Source organism: Pseudochaenichthys georgianus, chromosome 1 (assembly GCF_902827115.2).
Source record: "Pseudochaenichthys georgianus chromosome 1, fPseGeo1.2, whole genome shotgun sequence".
NCBI lineage: Eukaryota > Metazoa > Chordata > Actinopteri > Perciformes > Channichthyidae > Pseudochaenichthys > Pseudochaenichthys georgianus.
Window position 1 is genome coordinate 37,850,309 of NC_047503.1, and position 21,398 is coordinate 37,871,706.

The 21,398-nt window shown below is 42.8% G+C and overlaps 1 protein-coding gene across 4 annotated transcripts in view; it reads left to right on the forward strand.

The window, feature by feature from the left end:
• Positions 1-21,398, forward strand: part of znf827 (zinc finger protein 827) — a 67,341-nt gene that overhangs the window by 41,708 nt on the left and 4,235 nt on the right. For 2 of the 4 annotated variants that reach the window (XM_034086130.1, XM_034086137.1), the window contains exons 6-13: positions 1,852-2,091; positions 4,718-4,772; positions 4,891-4,991; positions 12,167-12,304; positions 13,461-13,623; positions 14,186-14,352; positions 17,261-17,470; positions 17,787-17,964. In XM_034086130.1, the coding sequence (XP_033942021.1) occupies positions 1,852-2,091; positions 4,718-4,772; positions 4,891-4,991; positions 12,167-12,304; positions 13,461-13,623; positions 14,186-14,352; positions 17,261-17,470; positions 17,787-17,964 (1,252 nt within the window). Of the gene's footprint in view, positions 1-1,851; positions 2,092-4,717; positions 4,773-4,890; positions 4,992-12,166; positions 12,305-13,460; positions 13,624-14,185; positions 14,353-17,260; positions 17,471-17,786; positions 17,965-21,089; positions 21,141-21,398 lie in introns of all 4 variants that reach the window. The other 2 variants (XM_034086147.2, XM_071203479.1) reach the window with 2 other exon arrangements.

The window sequence follows — 21,398 nt, forward strand, 5'->3', positions numbered from 1 at the left end:
AAAAGGGAGTCAACAGCTTGTTTTTGTTCCACCAGGCCATTTTGTTCCACCATTCATGTGCTGAAAAACGACTAGCAGGAGAGACTCTGTCAACCAACACCTCGAGTTATCATCAACACAGAATAATAAGCTATGATTTAACATTTAAAGTGTCTTCCTTGTTTGCTTCAGTGAACCTACATGAGCGGCAGAAGCCCTCCCCAAGCGACAGTCTGACCTCGCGGTGCCCTCATGCCCTAATAATTAAACGGCAAGATGCTAACTGGCTCAGCTCAGATTAAAAGGCAATGTTTTGGCTTCACTGTTCAAGCTCTAATTCCAACACCTTTGAACATGTTTGCTGGATGTGTAATTTACCTGTACATATGTGCGAAAGTCATATTTTGTGGAGATTACCGTACTTTTCGGACTATAAACCGCGACTTTTCCCCCCATTTTTTTTGTACAGCTAACGGCCACTAGGGAACCTCCTAAATCTATGGATTTTACAGGTAAAATTAACCACCTTTAACACTATGGGCTCTATGACCGGTCCGCGCCCGCCACCTTTAAGCTCCAGCAGAAAAAGCTGGAGGCCGGAGACAGGTAGCGCGCCAAAGTAAAATTGGAACCGAGCGACAGAACGAGAGCAAGACAGACGGACAATTTAGCTGCTGCGGCTTATATGCAGGTGCGCTTTATAGTCTGAAAAGTACGGTAGTTCATAGTGATCTGGGGCTCAACCCCTCGTCTGAAATAATGGCAAGACAACATTACTACCATTTCTGAAATATATATTATTAGGCTTATTGAGCATCCTAACATGTCTGATTCAGCAGCTGTTTGTTTCCTTCATTTTGTTTTCACGTTTCTGTTGTTATTCGGAACAGCATGCTGCTATGTTGGGACAAATAAAACCTTTTCAGTGTTTAGGAACAGTTGCGACACAGCACAGATAGTAACAATCAGGTGTTGATGAGGGGACATCTCTGCATCGCACGTCAGAGAGTTGCGTTTAATAATCACCAGTTGTACACATGTTTGACTTTATTCCTCCTCAGTAGTACCATGAAGAAGTATTGGAACATGTTTCACTGCAAATGCTTTCAACAGAGATTTTCTGTCCAGAGACTATGAATATTATTGTACACTGAGGACAAGTCTATTCTGTCGATTTGCTAATAGCAATTCAATCAAATCAAAACACTTAATCTTTTTCAATCTTATCTCAGCTTTACTTAAATTATTTGACCTTTTTTGAGGGTTACGCGTTTGTTCTGAATTTTCTTTTATGACAAGTCTCTAAAGATTGAGCGGGTCTTACAGGATACGTCTTGCTGAGTTTAGAGACTTTTGATGCAGATGTGTGATTTGTGAATGTTGGCTGTATGAACACAATGAACTTGACTTCTGACAAAACACATTAAATGATATCTTTGTTGGATATCCAGCTACAGTGTAATCACCTGTGTGACTATTCTTCTTCATGGTTTTAGTGGAAGACGTGTAGTATGCATAAAGTCCGCTCCAATAAAAGAGAGGCATAAAAATACAGTCCAGGCTAACTGTATTAGTAGCATTAGTAGACAATGAGCAATCATTAGTTGTAGAAGACGTGCTCAATCTATTTCCTTAAGTAAAAGTCCTTTTACCTTAATTAGATGAACGTGATTGCAATCCACAAGAAGAGAAAACAATCACATGCATAGGTTTTCTTTTCTGGTTAGTCAGTTTGTAATGCTTGAACGGAAACAATAACCTCTTTTACTGTGAAAAAAACAAAATCTTCGTACTTAGATAATCTCTTAACAGTTTAATCTTTGCAGACGTTTAACCAGAATGTCCTCTTTCTTGTTCAATCTTCTGCTGCAGAGAACAGCAAAGACCAGTACCAGAGGGTGAAAGTGAAGGCAGAGCCCATGGAGGTGGACCCGCCCCCTGCAGACCGCAGCCCCCCGGCCTCACACCGGCTGGCCTTCAGCACTTTAGGGGCGAGTGAGAAGACGGAGCCATTGAGTAACCTCCCGGAGACGCTGGCCCGCCCCCAGAAAGACCTCTTCTCCCAGGACATATCGGTCAAAATGGCCTCTGAACTTCTGTTCAAACTGTCAGGTATGTTCCTTCCAGACATGTGCGAATCCAGGCACACAGTGTTCTCCGAGCAACAACACATGCACACGGCAACATGTTTCCTTTTCCCCTTGCAGCGCGGCAGTGTAAACCTTGGGCAGTTTCTGATACTGGACCATAAAACCCACATGGCTCTGTTGTAAAGTCGAGGTTATATACGACATGTAATGACATCCTGCTTTTTACCTGTGCGGCCATGAAAGTGACATTGAAGCGGCAGACAGCTGTTTGTATTGCTAGATTAAGACAGAGCTTTGAGGTGGAACCATTGTCTCCCCCCAGGGAAAAGCTGCATATGTGTGGGGGGGGTCAGGCTTGTAGTCCTGGGCTGTGACCCCCAGCTCTATAAGGCGAAGCAATCAGAAGCTGGATAGAGGAAGGGGCTTGTGTAAAATCGTTTCCCTCCTCTTGCTCTCACACATATTCACAAATTCACACATTGGCAGTCTTTCTTTCCCACACAGTCTTGCATGCACACCTTTACAGGCTCACACACGGCCCCATGGGGAGTGGTGTCTGCACAAATGCCCCCTCCTCCCTCCCTCTCCTCCTTTCTCTCATTCTCTTTTTCTCTCTCTCTCTCGCTCTCTCCCTTGACTCGTTTTCAGACATGCCGGCTCAAGCACACTTGGCTGCACACGCTCTCCCCCTGCACTTCCCCTCCTCTCCCTCCTCCCTCCCTTTACATTTCTCCCGTGCGGCATCTCCATGGCAACGTGGAAAGAGACTTCTGTCCTTGGCGAGTGGTGTGACGGAGTGGGGTGTTTACAGGGGGAGGGGGGGGTGCAGAGGGTAGAGAGGGCAGCAGGGGTACAGAGTATGCCACCCAGGGAGGCCAGGGCATTGCTAGCCTGGCAACAGAGAGCCCCCCCCCCCCCCCCCCACCACCTTTTAGAGCCGGGTCTGAATGTGAGGGGGACGGGAACAGAGTGGGCCACTGTCACACAATGAGCAATCAATACGAATTACCCAGAGCAGGAGGACCACAGAGACGCATCAGTAGCAAGGTCGCTCTGAACACTGAGATGGTTGCAGCTTTGAAATTCCCTTCAGTGCGTCGCCTTGAAACTCACTCCCATTTTCATACACAATGTATAGGGCTTTTTACGACTGAAAACCGATACTAGCATTAGTAGATTATAACTGTAGCAATTCTCACTTTACATACCACTCATAAACCTCTTTGAATTCTCTTTATGTAATGCTCAATAACTCTTAACAGCGAGGAAATGGCTACTTCGTCGTTCGTAATATAAGCTTCTACTGTGTTGTATCTACAGTACAGTGATTCTCTCTGGAAGACGCCGATAGCTTCCGTTTTATTTGTTCAGTTGTGTATTTCTGTAGAGGTGTAGCAGAAACTGTACCTGCCTTGCACTTGAACAGAATCAACTTCATGTGTGATTAAAGAGTTGGGATCTGAGGTATGAAGACTGTAAACTTTGTGGAAGGCATCTCGGTCTTTTTGAAAAAACAGTCATTGACACTTTTTTCACTTTATGTTATTGTTTTTGTAGCGATGTTTAATTCAGTATTTCCTGCACTCTTTCATAGTCGAGGTGGCTAACCGCCTCACATGAAACCAAAATGGCCGGGGTGAAAATGTTACTTCCTGGTGAATATAGTACTAGCATTATTAAGCGTCTTTAGGTGTCATAATGCGCAGGACGTGATTGGTTGATCGATCACATCGTTTAAACTTTTCTTTAATTATTCTTAGCAACGCGTTGTTCTATCAGAAATATCTACATATTTTACGATAGGATGTAGAGAAGAACTGAAAGAGAAAAAGTTCTTAAAAAAGGATTTCACTGATGAATAGCTTTCAACAGCCATTTCTGAAGACTGAATATTATTGTCAAAGGAGTCCTCGTCTATTATGTGGATCTATACATTGCAATTCAAAGTAAAAAAACTGTATTAAACTTATCTCATCTATACTTTTCCTTGAAATTATGTTGGCAGCAATGATTCAACTCTACGTTGAGAAGTGTTTGTAATGTTTTGTTTCTCCATTTACATACAAGAGTGTTACCGTACACAAACACACACACGGGCCATCTGGTTCCTCTCATCTGACCATCTATGCATGTTTTAGTTTTTAAAGAATCTTTTCATATTGGTGTTGTTGGGCTAACTTTCGGCCCACAGGTCGGCGGGCCCACCAGAGAGACTCCCACTTCTCCAGATGGCCAGTGCCCCCCGCTGCCATGGGCAACCTGCGCTCTACCAGCAGAGTTAAACTTGAAAGAATCAGGATCATATAGTGGCCAATGTGCAGCGAGGCTTTGGGACATGTTGTAACCATTTCTAAGAGACTAAATAAATTATAGTGGCGTATAAATCGAGTGTGCCGAGTTTAATAATTTAGTTAATTTATGTTTAATTAAAACAATGTGTTATCTGCTTCTGTGTTCTTAAATGTTCTTGATGTGTTCTTGTACTTTATTAAATACAATCCACATTATTTGTCCCACGCATTTGTTATGCATTGGAAGTACATTTGAACCCCTGTGTCTCTGCAGATCGTCCATGGGGATGTTATTGCACAGATTATAAAAACATTTTAAATATGTTAACGGCATTGTGTTTTATTTTCTTATTTCAGAAAAAGTCAGCAAAGCCAACAACCACAAAGACAACAACATGGTGGGAATACACAGGTGAGTCAATAATACCCGGTGCTTTTGCTTCATAATGCATTTTCTCCAAACCATTTGAATACAGTAGGTGTTACATTTAGGAGCTGAGTAACTTTTAATATTATGTATCGTGTTTCAGTCCGTTTCTGGATGAGTGCTTCAGACAATCACCCTTTAACTCTCGCTCGAAGAGCTCTTCCCCCGCAGAAGCAAGCTCCTCTACCAGGGCACTGTTCCACGGTAAGACACATGGGAAACACACACACAGACACACATTAATGCATACACACAGGGACATACTGTAGTAGTAGTAGTAGTAGTAGTAGTAGTAGTGGTAGAGGAACGGACATTTCTAGCAGTTTCTTGCAGGGTCATAGAACACGGATGGTCAATATATTTTACTTCTTAAACATCCAAATCAATGAAAGGACTGTGAGGGAAACACATGCAGACAGCATTATGCCTTTGATAAAATGATATCAAAGAACTTCAATTTCTATTCTAGCACGAATTACATGAATCCTATCACTTTTATAAACCATGATTATTTTATTTTCATACCAAGTCCTTGTTACTCTTTTTAAATATGTAAACCGGGTTCCGGTGGGACCATTCAATTAGTCGGAAACAATCGTGATGATCAGATTATTCACGTTTTGGTCATTTTTCAAGCCGTGGACATTAAGGCCCAAACCACCCCCTCGACCCTACCCCTCCGTGACGGAGTGAACTCCGTCTGCAGCCACACTCGCAGCTGAATGAAGTTCCCTCCATTAAGGGTTAAGGGTATAAATACAGCGGCAAGCTTTGGGACGGCCTCAGCTCTCTCCGGCAGAAACAGGAAATGCCGTAACTGTATGCAACAACGGTTTCAAATCAGCATCTCAATGAATAACTCAAATAAAACTCCAAACATCTTTCATTGTGTTTCAAAGCTCTTTTAGTTTTAAACCTGATGTTTATAAGCTTCTTAGTTTTTGTGTGAAATATTTTTTTAACATTTCAAAGACTATCAAGATCATCAATTGATCAAGAAAATAATAAAAGGATTGATCCATTTGAAATTAAATGTTAGTTGCCGCTGCAGTTTCAATATGTCCATTTGTTGTTTTACACATAGACTATCTCCTCCGAAGAAATAATAATAAGACAGAACAAATGTATCTTCAGCTGGCCCAAACAGACGTTAACTGCCAACACGCATTACCTGCATCCTTCATAGTCCAGTATCTTCAAAGACGAGCATCAAAGTCTTCCAGTTATTCTCACTGTAGCTTGAAGAAATAACTGATTATGCAGAGATGCTCATTATACAGTTTCATACATGCATGCATATACAGTTAACACTCACACACACACACACACACACACACACACCCACACACACACCACACACACACACACACACCACACACACAACACACACACACACACACACACACACACACACACACACACACACTCTCTCTTTCCCAGAAGCTTTGTAGCCTTACTCAAACACCAATGAAGACATCTCTAAATCTGAGTGTACAGCCACGAGGACACATCTCAATTAACCACCTCACACTCTACATGATCCCACCCCCCTCTCCCGTTTCATATTTCGAGCTCCGTCCTCTTCTCTGCCCTCACACATTTCCCCAGCCCGGAGGCCTCTGCCCGGGGCATCCCCCCTCTCCCTCTCCTCCCCTCTTCCCTGGCATCCCATAACTTCCCTCCATGTTCCTTTGGCAGTGAGAGATCCAGAGGTTAATTAGCTTGTGCCAGCTTTGCCTGTCCCTCTGCCAGTTAATGAAAATCTGATTGGCTTCTGGGTGTCAAGAGTGTCCTGAAAGTTAATTCGCCCAGCCCACCTCCCCTTTCCCTTGTGTGTTTAAGCTTCAGCCTCTGCTGCTCACTCTTCTACTGTAGTACTAGTGTACTCTTCTCTCTGCTTCATGTCTCTCTCTATGCCTGTACATTTTCTTTTAGTGTTTTCTTTTTCCCCCCTTTTTTTTTTAATCTTCTCTTTCTCCAAAAGTATTTCTAGTTGCAGTTGTAGGAAGGCAGACTTTTATTACCCAGATGTTCTGTTCAGTGGTTGGTAAACCTAGTAACCATTCCTGTTTGTTGTCCCTTACAAACCAGCATAAATATAGTCAAAGGTTTAGCTAAGTTTATTAAAGGACATGATATTGATTATTATTAGTACACAATAATAATGGTTTGATGAATTGGAAGTTACAATAGGTTGCTGTGTTGTAAATTGTATTTTGTATTTGAAAAAACAAGCAAATAATAACATAGTTTGAGTCTTTGACAATTTCAAATAAGGGAAAAAAGTCTACGTGTACTTGTTTAGTATACATCATATGATATAAATGTATGTAGAAGTACAATTGTGCATATTTTCCTTTTTTACGCATGAACAAGTGAGTAATTTTGCTTTAATCTGAGGTTTACAATACAATACAATACAACTTTATTTATAAAGCACTTTAAACCTCCAGACCAAAGTGCTGTACAGGCAAATAGATAAAACACAGCTCAGCTCACACACCATAAAACAAGTACAAGTAAAAACAAAAAACAATTTAAATGCAAAAAAGCAACACTCTAAAAGATGTTGAAACGCCAAATGTTAAAACGCTAAGGAGAAGAGGTGGGTTTTAAGAAGCGATTTAAAAGCAGGCAGTGTGGAGGCCTTTAGCACAATCCTTAAATGTATTCTTTATATCCCTCTGTCTCGCTCCAGCTGTAATAGCACTAATAAAGCCATTAACCACCTTCAGGCTCACGCCACACCCTCACTGGTTTAATCATCAGTGTGTTTGCGGGGTCGTGGTCTTTGCCGCCCGGCTTCTCCTCACCTCGTGCGACCAGGCCGTCCCTGAGTCTCTCTCTGAGTCAGGACAAGTTCATGCTTTATGTGCTAAGCTTCAGCTACACGCACTATAAGAAGATATCTTGACAGGGTTGAGGAATATAAAACCCAAATAATAATATAATAAAATTAGGAAGAAAATGCCTATAAGTAGCCTTTATTGTGTGTCCCTCTTTGCCATTGAACTGCCTGTGTACATACCAAATAGTTTGCATATGAATACTAACTACTCTCGGGCAAATAAGTACTATTTATTTTGCGTCACAAAAATAAAAGCAACAAACAAAGGCACACAACTCAAATGCAGTAGATGCATGTACAGTAGACGGGCAAAGTGAGGATTAATGCCCCCGCCACACGAGGACGAAAACGGCTAAACGCATAGGATTAACGCAATCGCAAAAAAGCTTCCGTCCACACGCAATATTCACCGGAAAGTTTCTGTCCACACGAGACCGCTCCGTTTAGCTCCAACCAGAGATGGAGTACTCGAGTCCTGGACTCGGACTCGAGTCGGACTTGAGTGCCGATTTTCGGGACTCGTGACTCGACTCGGACTCGCACACTGATTGACGCGACTCGGACTTGGACTCGTGAATTCTCGCACAGGATGACTTGGACTCGGACTCGTGAATTCCCCCCCCACGATGACTCGGACTCGACTCGTACATTGACGCTCCGACTTGGACTCGGACTCGAGCACATTTTCTCTGGAGTCTGATGTCCTCTATCCTGTATGGCGAGTTCACGTACTGGGCCCCGCTGTTCCAGTCTAGAGATGTCTACAGACACACCCGCATCATGCTGTATGCTTTCACACATTCTGCTTCCACATTGGAAAAGAGCAAAATGCTCGTTATGTGGAAACAATATAGAAGAGAAGGCTCCGTAACACATTACTCTAAGGATCGAGTTCAGACATATAGGCTGTCTTGAACACTATCATCAGAGTAACGTGATCTAATCAATAAATAAAGATTCAGCCGATAACGAAAGCACATACTTAACATGCAGAATGACGTCATTTTGCATGCTAAGTAGCCATGTGCTTTCTGGGGATAAATCTTTATCGGTAAACTGATTTAACCCGTAAAAGTTCCTTCAAAATAAGAGTCCCGATCTTATTACTCTCAAAATAAAAGTGCAAAACGAAAACTTTACCATAGGAAAATATTGGCATACAAATATAATCACTTCTCTAAAAGGTAACTCATTTTAAATATAGTTTATTTATATATAATAATAATATTAATATTAGAAATAAGCTTTATATTTGTATAGCACCTATTACAAGAATTGTAGCCAAACTCGCTTCACAGCAGTTCAATAGACAGGATAACAGCAATGTAGAGGAGCAGCTACATTTCAAAACATATATCCACGAAGATTAATACATGAAGACTTGTGACTCGGACTTGACTTGGACTCTTCTTAAGCGTGCTCTTAAGTGACTCGGAATTGGACTCGGACTCGAACACAGGTAATGATGACTCGGACTCGGACTCGACTTGGACACTCCTTGGGTGACTCGGACTTGGACTCGGACTCGACTACGACTCTCCCTTGGTGACTCGGACTTGGACTCGGACTCGAAGAGTGGTGACTCGAGGGTGACTTGGACTCGTGAATTGGTGACTTGACTACAACACTGGCTCCAACCGCTGGAGAAGCTGCAGTACATATGCAGGAGCCTCTACGTGGGGCTGTAACTTCCTCCACAAAAGCAGAGAAGAAGCATGGTTGTCATAGTTGCCCTTCTGTTTATTCTCCGCGGTGGGGGCCGAGGGAACCGGGCAGTTTTTCGCCAGTCAACGTGTATTAAAGTTTAAATCTTCAGACAAAATTATAAAAGTCCCGGTCAAAGGTCTTCTTTGTTATTTATTGAGCTTTAAAACAAATGAATAACGAATCTATATAATAATAAAATAGGCCTACACGGAGCCTCTCTTTTTCCTCCCTCTCTTCGGACAGGTCAGTGTCTGTCTCATGCAGCAGCTGATCCAGTGATGAGTGACCCGGCCGACAGTAAAAATAAACATATTTATAACTAATGTAGGTAGTTTGAGAGGTGTCTCGGTCCTGTCAGATTAGACTTCACTCGCGTTTAGGTCCATATCGAGAGAAAGATAAATAATCTGAATTCAGTGTGCAGTTTACTTTGACGCGGGGGTGAGCAGCAGAGGTGGGGAGAGGCGGGGCTATTGCCTCATCATTATCAGAAAATGATCGTATAGGGCGCACACACACGGAGCCGTTGGACCCCCCAGAGCGTTGCGTATGCCGTTCTATCCACCTTGGGACCCGTTATCGTTTCCGCAGTCGTTTAGTGCCGTATTCGGTCGTCCTCGTGTGGCCGAACGGTCTATATATGACACTAAACAGTAACGGAAACGACCGTTTTCGTCCTCGTGTGGCCGGGGCATAAATATGTGACTCAAGTAAAGAAAAAACTCTCCTGGGTTTGTGAATCAGTCAAATGTCACACCACTGTTTGGCATGGTGTGACATAATACCTGAACATTCCAGAAAGGATTCTTTCATCAATGTGTTTTGTATAAAAAGACAAATGTAATGTTGAAAAGTGAGTTTACGACCCTACCAAAACTTGCTGTTTTATTATAAACAGTGTTTAATGTGGCATAAAGATTCCTTTTCTCTTTTGTATCATCCTTTGAAATGATTTCCATCTGCAAAGAATCAAAACTTTTAGTGAGAAGGAACTTTTTTCCACCCTTTATGAACCTTACAAAAAATTTTAAACTATTTTTCAGATTCATTGAATGTCAGTGTCAATGTCAGTCCGTGTTTCATGCTCTCTGAACAATTCATATACTAGACAAAAGTAAGAACCCCATTTCAATTTGCAAACAGTTGTATAGCCTTATTTAAAAAGTACATGTCTTTATCCTCTGGCATTACCCTCAGTCCTATGGTGAGGTTACATTCAAACAGAAACTTAAATTCTTCAGATTCAAGCAGCTGAAAATAGTTTCTCTCACTCTTTTTATTTCTTTGATTACGGAGTGTAGGGGTGGGGGGGGGGGGTGACGTACAGTGAGGAGCGCTACAGTGAAGTTTGTGTGCTGCAGGCTGTAGAGCAGAGGACTGGTGCTGGCTGTTGACATTAAGAATGCATTTGCACTTCATCCCACCCGCAGGCTACACAAGGAGCATCTGTCAAATGGTAGCAGACAGGTTGAAGTCTTGTGGGTTAGCAAATTAACACAGAGTGTATCAGTAGTTCTGTTTCACTGAGAGGCAAGGCAATGAGACTTTCCCTGATAGATTACACCATTTTAATGTGTAGATTTGGGCTATTCAATAATTGAACAAGATGTGTCCGTCTGATTCTCTTCATTTTTTCTCTTTTTTCGTCTATATAAATACCGTACTTTCGGACTATAAGCGCACCTGCATATAAGCCGCAGAAGCTAAATTGTCCGTCTGTCTTGCTCTCGTTCTGTCTCTCGGTTCCACTTTTACTTTGGCGCGCTACCTGTCTCACTCTTTTCCGGCCTCCAGCTTTTCCTGCTGGAGCCCGCCGCTTAAAGGTGGCGGGCGCGGACCGGTCATAGAGCCCATAGAGTTAAAGGTGGTTAATTGTACCTGTAAAATCCATAGATTTAGGAGGGTCCCTAGTGGCCGTTAGCTGTACAAAAAAAATGGGGAAAAAAGTCGCGGCTTATAGTCCGAAAAGTACGGTAATCTAAATCTTCTATTGTTGTCTTTTCTGTGTGTCCTGTTGCCATTCCCCCTTCACCGTCCAGAGGCAGAGAAAGCCCAACAACCTCCATAAGAGGATGAACCAGGATCCTATATGAGGAGGTTATAGCTGTGTAAAAAGCATTGTAGTCTGTGTTTGTGATTAGCTAGCTTGTAGCTTCATAATTAGTTGACAGACACGAAAGAGCTTATAATCAGATATCCTTTATTTAGTCCCACAGTTGGGAGCTTTACAGCGTTGCAACAGCAAAGGCACAGTTCAGATGAAAGGCAAAAACAGAATTAGTAGGCTTACATATTTAAAAACAAGATAGTATATAACATATAAGAAGCTAGTGAACTATCAGCCAGTATTTTTTTCTATTCTCCGTAAGAAAGCCAAGCACATTTACCAGAATGTCAAGTATTCCTAAATACAAATATTGAATGGACTAAACAAGACGGTATCGTTTTAGCAGTTTAACTGGTGTTAAATCTCATTAAAAATTGATGTAAATGGGGAGTCCTAGTGGTTATTATACCTACTGCACCATACATTTAACTGTTGCTACAACTTTCTCCGGTTTGTTTCGGACCATTGCTGCATCCGCCCGTCTCCCGCCGTCTTCCTATTGGACTAAAGGCAAAATGAAAAAAAGTTGGGTCAAATTAAGATTTACCCCACTAATTCAAACCATACCACCTTGATCTGTGGCACACGGTAGTTGGTACTTTCAGCATCGGTACATAATAAAACGTAATAGCACGAGCTAACAGCATGTGGTGTTCCTGCAGAGGCTTTTGTGTCGGCAGGGAATGATGAGTTTGGATCTGTGCGTTTGTGTCCCAGACTCGGAGAAGGACGACGGGGAGCTGGGGAACGGGATCGCCCCGTGGAGACTAAACGAGCAGCTCTTCCCCTGTCCTGTCTGTGGCAAAGTGTTCGGTAGACAGCAGACTCTCTCCAGACATCTGTCTCTGCACACAGGTAAATAAAAACACACAAGTTGTTTAAGCGTTGTTGTTTTTAATGTATAGCTGTGTGTGTGCGTGTGTTTCTTTGTGCTTCCCACAATGAGTAAATAAGGTTGACTTGACTAGATTACCCTTCCTTTAAAGAGATTACTACCATGATTAGTCTCACTGGGAAATCTGCCCGTCTAATTACCCAGCTAGAGGGATGCCTCACAGAGTATCTCCACACACACACAGAAACACACACACAGAAACACACACCAGTAATTCTGATGCAGTCCCGATTGGTTCCCTCGTTCACTTTCTCTCTCGCACTCGGGAGACTTCCCCAGGATGAAGCTATACGCTCCCTCGTGTCCTGATTACACTGTGTTTTTTAAACTTGGCCCTTCTTTGCTCCCAATTGATCCATTCCATCCCATCACTGTCTCCTCCAATCCCTCCCCAGTACTTATTAGGAACATAAATTAATGAATATACTGCTCATGCAATTTTATTTAAAGCACATTAACGCTGGATTAGAATTTAATGCAACCTCGTTGGGATTGCAGACTAAATCACCGGGAGCACAAATGGAGACTCGTGTACAAAATGCCCCCACACAATTGGACATGCTCTCACATTTTGCGCGCGCACACACACACACGCGCCATCTGAGAGTGTTGGCTGTGAACAGCTTGGCCACACCACAGAGAGCAGAAGCAGGGGCATATGTCAGTGTGATGGTCTTTTTGGTTTCCCCCGGCGACATAAAGGTTGCCTGGCTCCATGTCCTTGGGGCAAATGGTGTGTGTGTTTGAGGGGGGGGGGTTAGAGGTTGTGATGATTTTGTTTTTGCTAAATATTATAATTTGACCCATCTAAATGTAATTGTATAGGGCTTGAAAATAAGGTGAAATGGTGTCACCGTGTCGTGGCATCTACAGGAATGTCCAGATGCTTCCCTGAAAAGTACATTTTGTCAGAGAACACATGGCGTGTTTTTCTTCCTCTTTCCCAGGATCAGAGTTACAGTTGGGGTCAGGCAAAGGTGAGGCAGGGCTAGGCATTAAGCAATTAGGTTTCAGCTTGTTTTAAAGTCTCACAGGCTGAGCGTAACTTAATAAAAATATAATCTGAGGTCATGTTTTCTGTAACCCGGGGTCTTACGCCTGTGTTTATTTTTGCAGAAGAGAGGAAGTACAAGTGTCACCTTTGTCCTTATGCAGCCAAGTGCAGGGCTAACCTCAATCAGCACCTGACCATCCACTCTGTGAAGCTGGTCAACACGGACGCCGAGCAGATCGTCAGCGCCGTGACCGCCGAGCGCAAGAACTGCCTGTACTACTACAGGTAGTGAGAACACAGCAGACACACTCTGCGATGTCTCGAGCCGGTAGCAGAGGATACAATGTTGGCTTTTAATACAATTCTATCTGCTGCTTGATGCCCGAGTATATCTTGATATCTCTCTCCCCTTCTGCGAGGATTTTTAAAAGATTGATTATCTGGAGTTAGTTTAAGTTTAGTTAACTGTGTTTTACAGAGTTGACAAACATGTATGGCGTAAAACATCTTACTGCTGCCATTAACAATGGTTTTAGTTATTCTGGTTCTGTCTTTTTTTGGAAAATATTTTTTTTTTTAAGAAACTGGCTAAAGTGTTTACTGTAATCTTTTCCTCAAACTCCCAGTAAGAAAGCAAATAAGTGTATTTCCCCAAATGTACAATACTTTTGCTTTTAATACTTGAGTGACTAATGATCTGAGAGAATTAGCATCATGTCTGCAGTTAATTCAATTAATTAAAATGAATGTTTCCTGGCTGTACCACTTACCAATTTATGCATTCATAATATAACGCTAAAGCCGTTTTTATCGCCATCTCCTTCCTCTTCCTCTGTTCTCTGTCCAGCTGCCATGTGTGTGATTTCCAGACTGAGCTGAACGCCCAGTTTGTCAGCCACATGTCGCTCCATGTGGACAAGGAGCAGTGGATGTTCTCGCTGTGCTGCAGCGTCTGCGAGTACGTCTGCATGGACGAGAACGACATGAAGAACCACATTAGTACGGGACATGCAGGTACACGATCAGGGTGCATGGCAGAGTAATTCAAATAGTTATTTTGTTTATAAAAGATGGGAAATAGTGAAAACCTCCCATCCCTGTGAAATCGTCAAATGCCTTTTTTCTCCCAACCAACAGCGGAAAACCCAATAATATGCAGAAGAAGTGTATACACTAAATTGATAATCAAAAATAATATAATTTAAAGGTTTTTGAAGATTGGCTAAGGCTATGGACTAAATGTAGCAGTTTGATGTCCTCGTGTCTGCCGTCCGTGCACGGCTCTCAAACTCCATGTACTGGATAGTAGCAAAGTACACGATTCAACCCCGAGAAAAATGCCTGATGGAGTTATTTTCAAAATGACTCTCACATGTTCGAGTGGGTGGTAGCTTACACATTGTGGCTCTTGTTCACAGCTCAGAATAGAAATACAGTGCAGTACTTGGACAGTGACACATTTCCTATTGTTTTGGCTCCACGCTCAAACACATGGGGTTTCAATGTAACCAAAAACGGACGTTAAAGAGCGGACTCTCGGCTTTAAGGGAGAAGTGTAGCCCTTATAAACATAGTCCCTGCAATCACTGACAACAATACTGTTACTATGCCTACAACATGTGTCTGTAAAACAACCTCAATCTGCAGATTATATTTACAATTAGTTGGTGGTCTCTAAAGTAAAAAAAAAAATGGTAAGAATGAACAATGTAGACATCGAAATTGCCTGTCTGGACTGACCCATAATCAATAAAATACTGGTATTTAGTTTATCTTTTAATAAGACAAACCAAACAAAACCAACATTTCAGAAGCTGTACCCGTACAAATGTGCCGTTTGCTTAAAATAATGAATTAAATGGTATTGATTGGAAACATCTTGGCAGATAAATCGATGTACTAATAGACTCAGGACTTCAGCGCTATTTCCATTTCAGATACAACAACAAGTAGTGTTTCAGGACAGAACCAACATTTATAACTTCTGAAATATAATGAATGATAGCTTTAATACCTTCTGCACTTGTATGTCATTTATATCGTATATTAGTAAAGGCACTTGTGCATTTCGTTGGGCTTGGACCTGTAGTCTGCACAGTGGAATCTAATCCCTATGTTCAGGCTGTTCTCTATCTTCCTGGCATTTTCCTTTGTACAAAACCAGTCACCTTCAAGTCGAGACATCCTCATGTGACGGTAATTAACGCTTTGTAAACACAGTTCTGTGTCAGTTCAGAGGACTCGGGGAAAGACGAGCAGCAGAACTGAGTTTCTCAAACCAGCCTCTTCAGGTCGACCTTCTGTGGACTTTTAAAGCTGCTGGCTTGAACCCCCGGTGGTCGATATGAGTGTTTTTGTTTAAAACGGCTTTGTCCAGTTTATTGCTGACGTGTTGCTCTTCCACCGTTCCTCCGTGTGTGTGGTGCTGGTGTATTTGTGTGGGTGGGTGGGATTGTCCGGCACAGACAGCTGAGGGGTCTTTCAGAGGCCACGGTGGCCTTGTTTATCTGAGAAGGTTGGCCCTTTATCGTGCCTGAGGGGGGGAAATCAATAGGCCTCGGTTCCTTTGGAGACGAGCTGGGTTTACGATGCCACTGTGGCCATCTTTGAAGTCTCTCAGCCTGGCTTGGCATTTATCTCAGTCTCACACAAGATGGACACCACCACCAAACACACACATGTACAGGGGTGTGGCTTATATTCACACTTTCTACCTTCTACATGTGCACCTTTTCATGGTCCAGCACTGTTTTGTTAAGGGGTGTTTTCTTCAGAGTAAGGTAGACGGAGCAGCACTCAGTGAACGCTGACGGACTGTAAAAGGCTAGTTATCTGGTCAACTGTGTTGAGAAGACGGGGCAGGAGATGGATGGGCTCAGCAGGAGTCACAGTTCAAGCTGTGAGGACTGGACTTGGGGGAAAGGTTGGTGCCCTTCTCCACGGGGGGGAAGGAGCTGAATTATGTGACGGTTTTACTTAATACCTACCCTGGGTTCTTCTGGCAGACCGGCAGACTTGGCCTTTTTATTTCTGTTCTTATGTCTTAAATGATGCCAGACGATCATGGACGAAGTTATTCTGTAAGAGGAATATCTTTCAATAAAGGTGTATTTCAAGGTCAAGGCCCAAGCACCTTCTTTTATTTTATATATCCTTCCCCCTTTGTTTGCTCATATTCCGTGGCATTAACCTTTTGAATATTGTAAGAGAAGGCAAGTGTATGTTAAATACTGCAGCAGAGCCGATACAAGCTCCCTCCAGCTGGTTCAATACCGTATTCAAGATGCTGCCGTGAATGACCCTGGTTTATTTAGATTTGATTGAAGGCAATTAACCATATCTCCCGTTAAAGTATAAAACGGTGTGTGTGTATGTGTGTGTGTGTGTGTGTGTGCACAGCATGCAGGCATCCTTGGGTGTTTAAGGATTGTGTGTTTGCCTGCGTTAAAAAGATAGGTCAGCCATTTCAGGCTCCTTGCAGCCTTTTCTCCCTCCTTTCACTCCCTCCTGAGTGAATGCCCTTTGTTGAGCAGTGCCCTGAGATGCTCCCGCCATCTTAGCTCCTTCGGCCATGACCCACGCTCCTCACCCCTCCCTCGCTCCTTCTCGCCCCCCTCCCCTTCTAATTCCATCTCTCGCCGGAGTGAATTACAGACTTGGAGAAGGAGATCAATAAAAGCCCACTGCATCTTGATTTGATGGGCAGCAGGGCCTCCGTCAGAGCACAGGGCAATTGAGGCTGCCTGCTTCTCTTCTGCTTGTGTGTTCGTGCGGTTCAGATTTTTCAAGATAAAGGATACCCTGACATTTCTGCAGAGTTTCAGTTTATATACTTTCCTATTCCATGGAGGGGCTATATTTCTATTTTCGATCATATTAATAAAAATGTCTCACTTTCTGCCGTCTGTCCTCTTGTGTCCAGGTCTGAACTCGAGGAGTCCCCTCAGCGAGACCAAGAGCACCTCCTCGTCCCTCTCGGCCCTCAGCGACTCACTGAACAGCTCCGAGGGCGGAGACCTCACCCACGTTAACGAAGAGCTCAGGGGTCTGCTCGCCCTGCCCTCCTCTGCCGGCAGCCAGTCCAGCTCTGGGAGCCACTCGGGGTCCGGAACTGAGGACAAGTCTGAAAAAGGCAAGGAGTTGTGGGTTCACGTACACTTCTAATAATTGTAGTGCATCTGAAAAGTTATCTTCGACAACATACATTTTATTCAATGCTGACTAGGCAAAACTACCATTTAAAGAAAAGGCAAGGTATTATGTAAGTCAGAAACTCTTTGATTAAGAGTGATGAAAAAACCCATCAGTATCATAGAATTCTAATTCAAAATAATTCTATCGGACCTGCTGTCTTCTCTCCTGTTTCTGAACGCCCTTCCTGCCTTACGTGATTTCCCTCTGAAGAGCCAACCCAGACTCACCGCCTCTCCTCTTTTCCTTCTCCCCAGGCTTCGAGTGTGTCTTCTGCAATTTTGTGTGCAAGACGCGTAGCATGTACGAACGGCACCTGCAGATCCACCTCATCACGCGAATGTTCGAGTGCGACGTCTGCCACAAGTTCCTCAAGACGCCCGAGCAGCTGCTGGAGCACAAGAAGTGCCACACCGTCCCCTCCGGAGGGCTCAAGTAAGGAAAGCAAGTACAGACAGAGGTTCCTAACTCCACCCATCCCCCCCCCCCCTCCCTCACCCTGTCAATTCATTAATACATAAACACATACAGGACATACACAGTCATAGTTAGGCTGTGCAAGTTACTGCATATCTTAATTAGGCTAAAACTCAACCATCAGACACAAGGGTTTTATTCATTGCGTCCACCATTTAACATTAACTTCCCTAAAATGATGTCACATGTGGTAGAGGCGTACACAATCAGAGTTCTTTCAAATAGGAGCTTGTCACAGTCATACAGCTGAAGACAGGAACACGATTTGAGGCCTATTTAGAGGTCATTCCAGCCATGTGTCCTTAATCAGCCAACCTCACTTCCATGTTCGTTATCTGCGGCCAGAAGAGGAAACGATACAAGCTGTAGTTTTGCTCGACAGCCTCTCTTGGCAGGTCTAAGTTATTAGACAGTGGTCCCTGTGTCTGAGTGGCTGCTCTGAACAGAAGGGAGAGTGGAAAGGATGGAAATGGGCTTCCCCTCAGGGTCTGTTGTTCCACTGCCCACAGCTAGCAGCCTGGCCAAAGAGAAATATCTGAAGCATTGCATTCCAGAAACCCCCCTCCCCCGAATACAGACACTTGTATACAATCTGTTGGCACACCTCGAGAGAACAAAAACATTTAGAACAAGCACAAACGTCAGATCTGTAGCATTGATCAGTCGAGGTCTGGACAAAGGTAACCCTCTCTAAAGTTCAAATTGGCCAATCAGATGTCCTTTAGCAGGATACACATAACTGTATTAGGATCAATTATAATATAAATCCAAGTGTATGCTGTTTTTTTTTAGGTAAAATGCACTTCCAATTGTAGAATTCCTAATAATGAATTATAAATCTCTTGAAATCAGCAAAAATATAGAAAGGGAAAAACGGTTGAATTATTTTTAATAGGTTGTGATGACAGCACTGATATAAACATTGTCGTTAAGAGTATTAAAATATGTCATAATATAACATTTTATCAAGAAGAAAACAAAAAATAATAATAGAATGAGATGCTATAAAACGATGTCCGGAAAAATGTCATTATATAATGTTATAACATATTTTGTCGGTCTTAAAAAAGTCCTTAAGAAATATCTAGTACAATATATCATGAAATACTATTACACAAATGTTCGTGCAAAACGAAAATCATAGTTTATTTATAAAGAGTTGTAAAAATGTATGCCAGAAAATAGTCCTTGTAGATTCAGTGGGTGTTTCTCAATGTCGAGGAAGGCTGCTCCAGAGCCACTATTTCAAGGACGCTACGTCATCGAGTGCCGCCGCAGGACTGTTCCAATGTCCAGGATACTTGGAATTCTACCGAGGCTGGCGTACTTCGTTGCGGGAAATTCCGAGGCATTGTGGGGATTTTAAGACTTTAAAATCCCCACAATGCTTTGCGCCCGGACCAATTTCCAAATCTTTGGCGGGAATCGCGCTCCATTCAAGGCGGGGCCTCGCATATGACGCACACCTGTTAGTCTGTTCCACAATTCTTCGGTTTCCGAGGCTAGGAGGTTCTTGCGTTCTTGCGTCGCTTCTGAAGCAACTGACTCGGAGGTACATGTGCTACCAAGCAAGCGTCCTCGACATTGAGAAACACCCAGAGTTCTTTGCAGGAAGTCAGTGAAACCTGAAATATCAAGTGTTTCACTGAAAAACGTATATGTATATAATAACCTCGGCCCATGGCCCACTGTTAACCTTTGAGGGGTAACGTTCTGGCCCCCCTGGACTACGCATGGTCATAAACACACATCAATCCACTCATATATATATATAAACCAAAACGAATGCATGCCTTTTGTGAAAGGAATAACCCTAATGAAGTGCTTCAAAAACATAATGTGCAAACCTACTTCAGCCCACAGTTTGCTTCCCAACCCCCTACAATAGCCATCTAATTTTATCATATCTGTGATAAGGCAGCTTTGCTTTCCTAAACACTGATTGGCTGTTTTGTCGCTCTAGTTTCCCCACATGCCCCCCCCCCCCCATCTCCATACTCCAGTCCCTCAGGAGCCTTTGTTGTACTGTCACTCGTTTATGTCCCATTTCAGGTCTGTCAAGCCAACATAAAGCCTGTGTGTCGATCTGAAGCAGCACAACACACACACTGATGTTAGTTTCTTTTGAAGTTGACAGCGTTTTGGATTTGCCTCAGGAAATACTGCAGTAATTAAAATATTTTGTAAAAGATTCATTTCAAGCAACACACAAGCCATTTTCTGTTTTTTAAGTTGTTCTCATAACTCCAGCTGTGCATGTGCAGAATCATTATGGTTATCGCCTCATCTTGTCATAAACAAAGATCTGTTTTTTTATCCTATTCTGTGCCGCCATCAGTGGATTTAGGATGTTTTAAACATTGCTAAATATCTGGAAATGGTAGCATATCACTAAATGTTAAAGCTACCGTCACAGTTACATATTATTACTTAAATACATATCCTGTGGTTAACAGAAGACAAACACATAAGAAGCCCCTTTAGAGCTCAGAGATCTCCACACAGCATTAGTCTTCACTTGAGGAGTTGCTGCTAGCTGTAGTGTGTCAGTGAATATATATAACAGTTTTAAATGTTTCTCCTGTCTGGTGTTAATGTGTTTGAAGCCAGATTCTTTAAGCTGTCGTTCAAAAGGGAAAGAAGCAGATTGTGGATATTTTAGATTCTTTGTTTTAATAAGGGAGAATCAAAAAAAGAGAGGGCAGAGCTGAGGTCCTTTGATATATTTTATATTTAAATGTATCAGAAAATGTGCTTTAACTTCTTTGCTGTACTGTTTGTATCTTCACATGTGAGTTATACTTCAAGGTTTACATAGTCTCTTGATTTATGTAAACCACATGATAGTTACTGTTAGAAGCAGGCCAGCTGTAGAGTCAGTTATTGGACATGAGGGGTTTTAGATAACCTTGGAGTGCCTACGCTTTCTGACCTCAACATCCAGATCAAGGTTTATTGTCTCGACTGGTGTGCACACGTGTATACACTCGAGCAATGTGAAGTGTGTCTATGTAGGAGTGTGTAGAAAGGGAGAGAGGGCCTTGACCATTTCGAGGTTTTTCTGAGGTGATTCTGTTCTGCAGGGTTTGTGAAGCGCTTTGGGGCCCAGAGCAGATGAAAGGTGCTATTTAAATGTAAGTGCCACTCCATTCCTTCATTTCCCTTCATGTCCTACTGCTCCAATCTTTTCTCCAGCCTGTCACCCCCCCCCCCCCCCCCTCCTCCTCCACCACACACACATACCTCAACGTCAATTATCCAACCATTAAACTGCCACACATACCACCATGAGCACACAGAACTCCACATGACACACACTTTACCTGTCCTTCTCCTCCTCTCCATCATTTTGTGTGATTATATTTCACGGTATGTTATAGATTTTTTTTAAT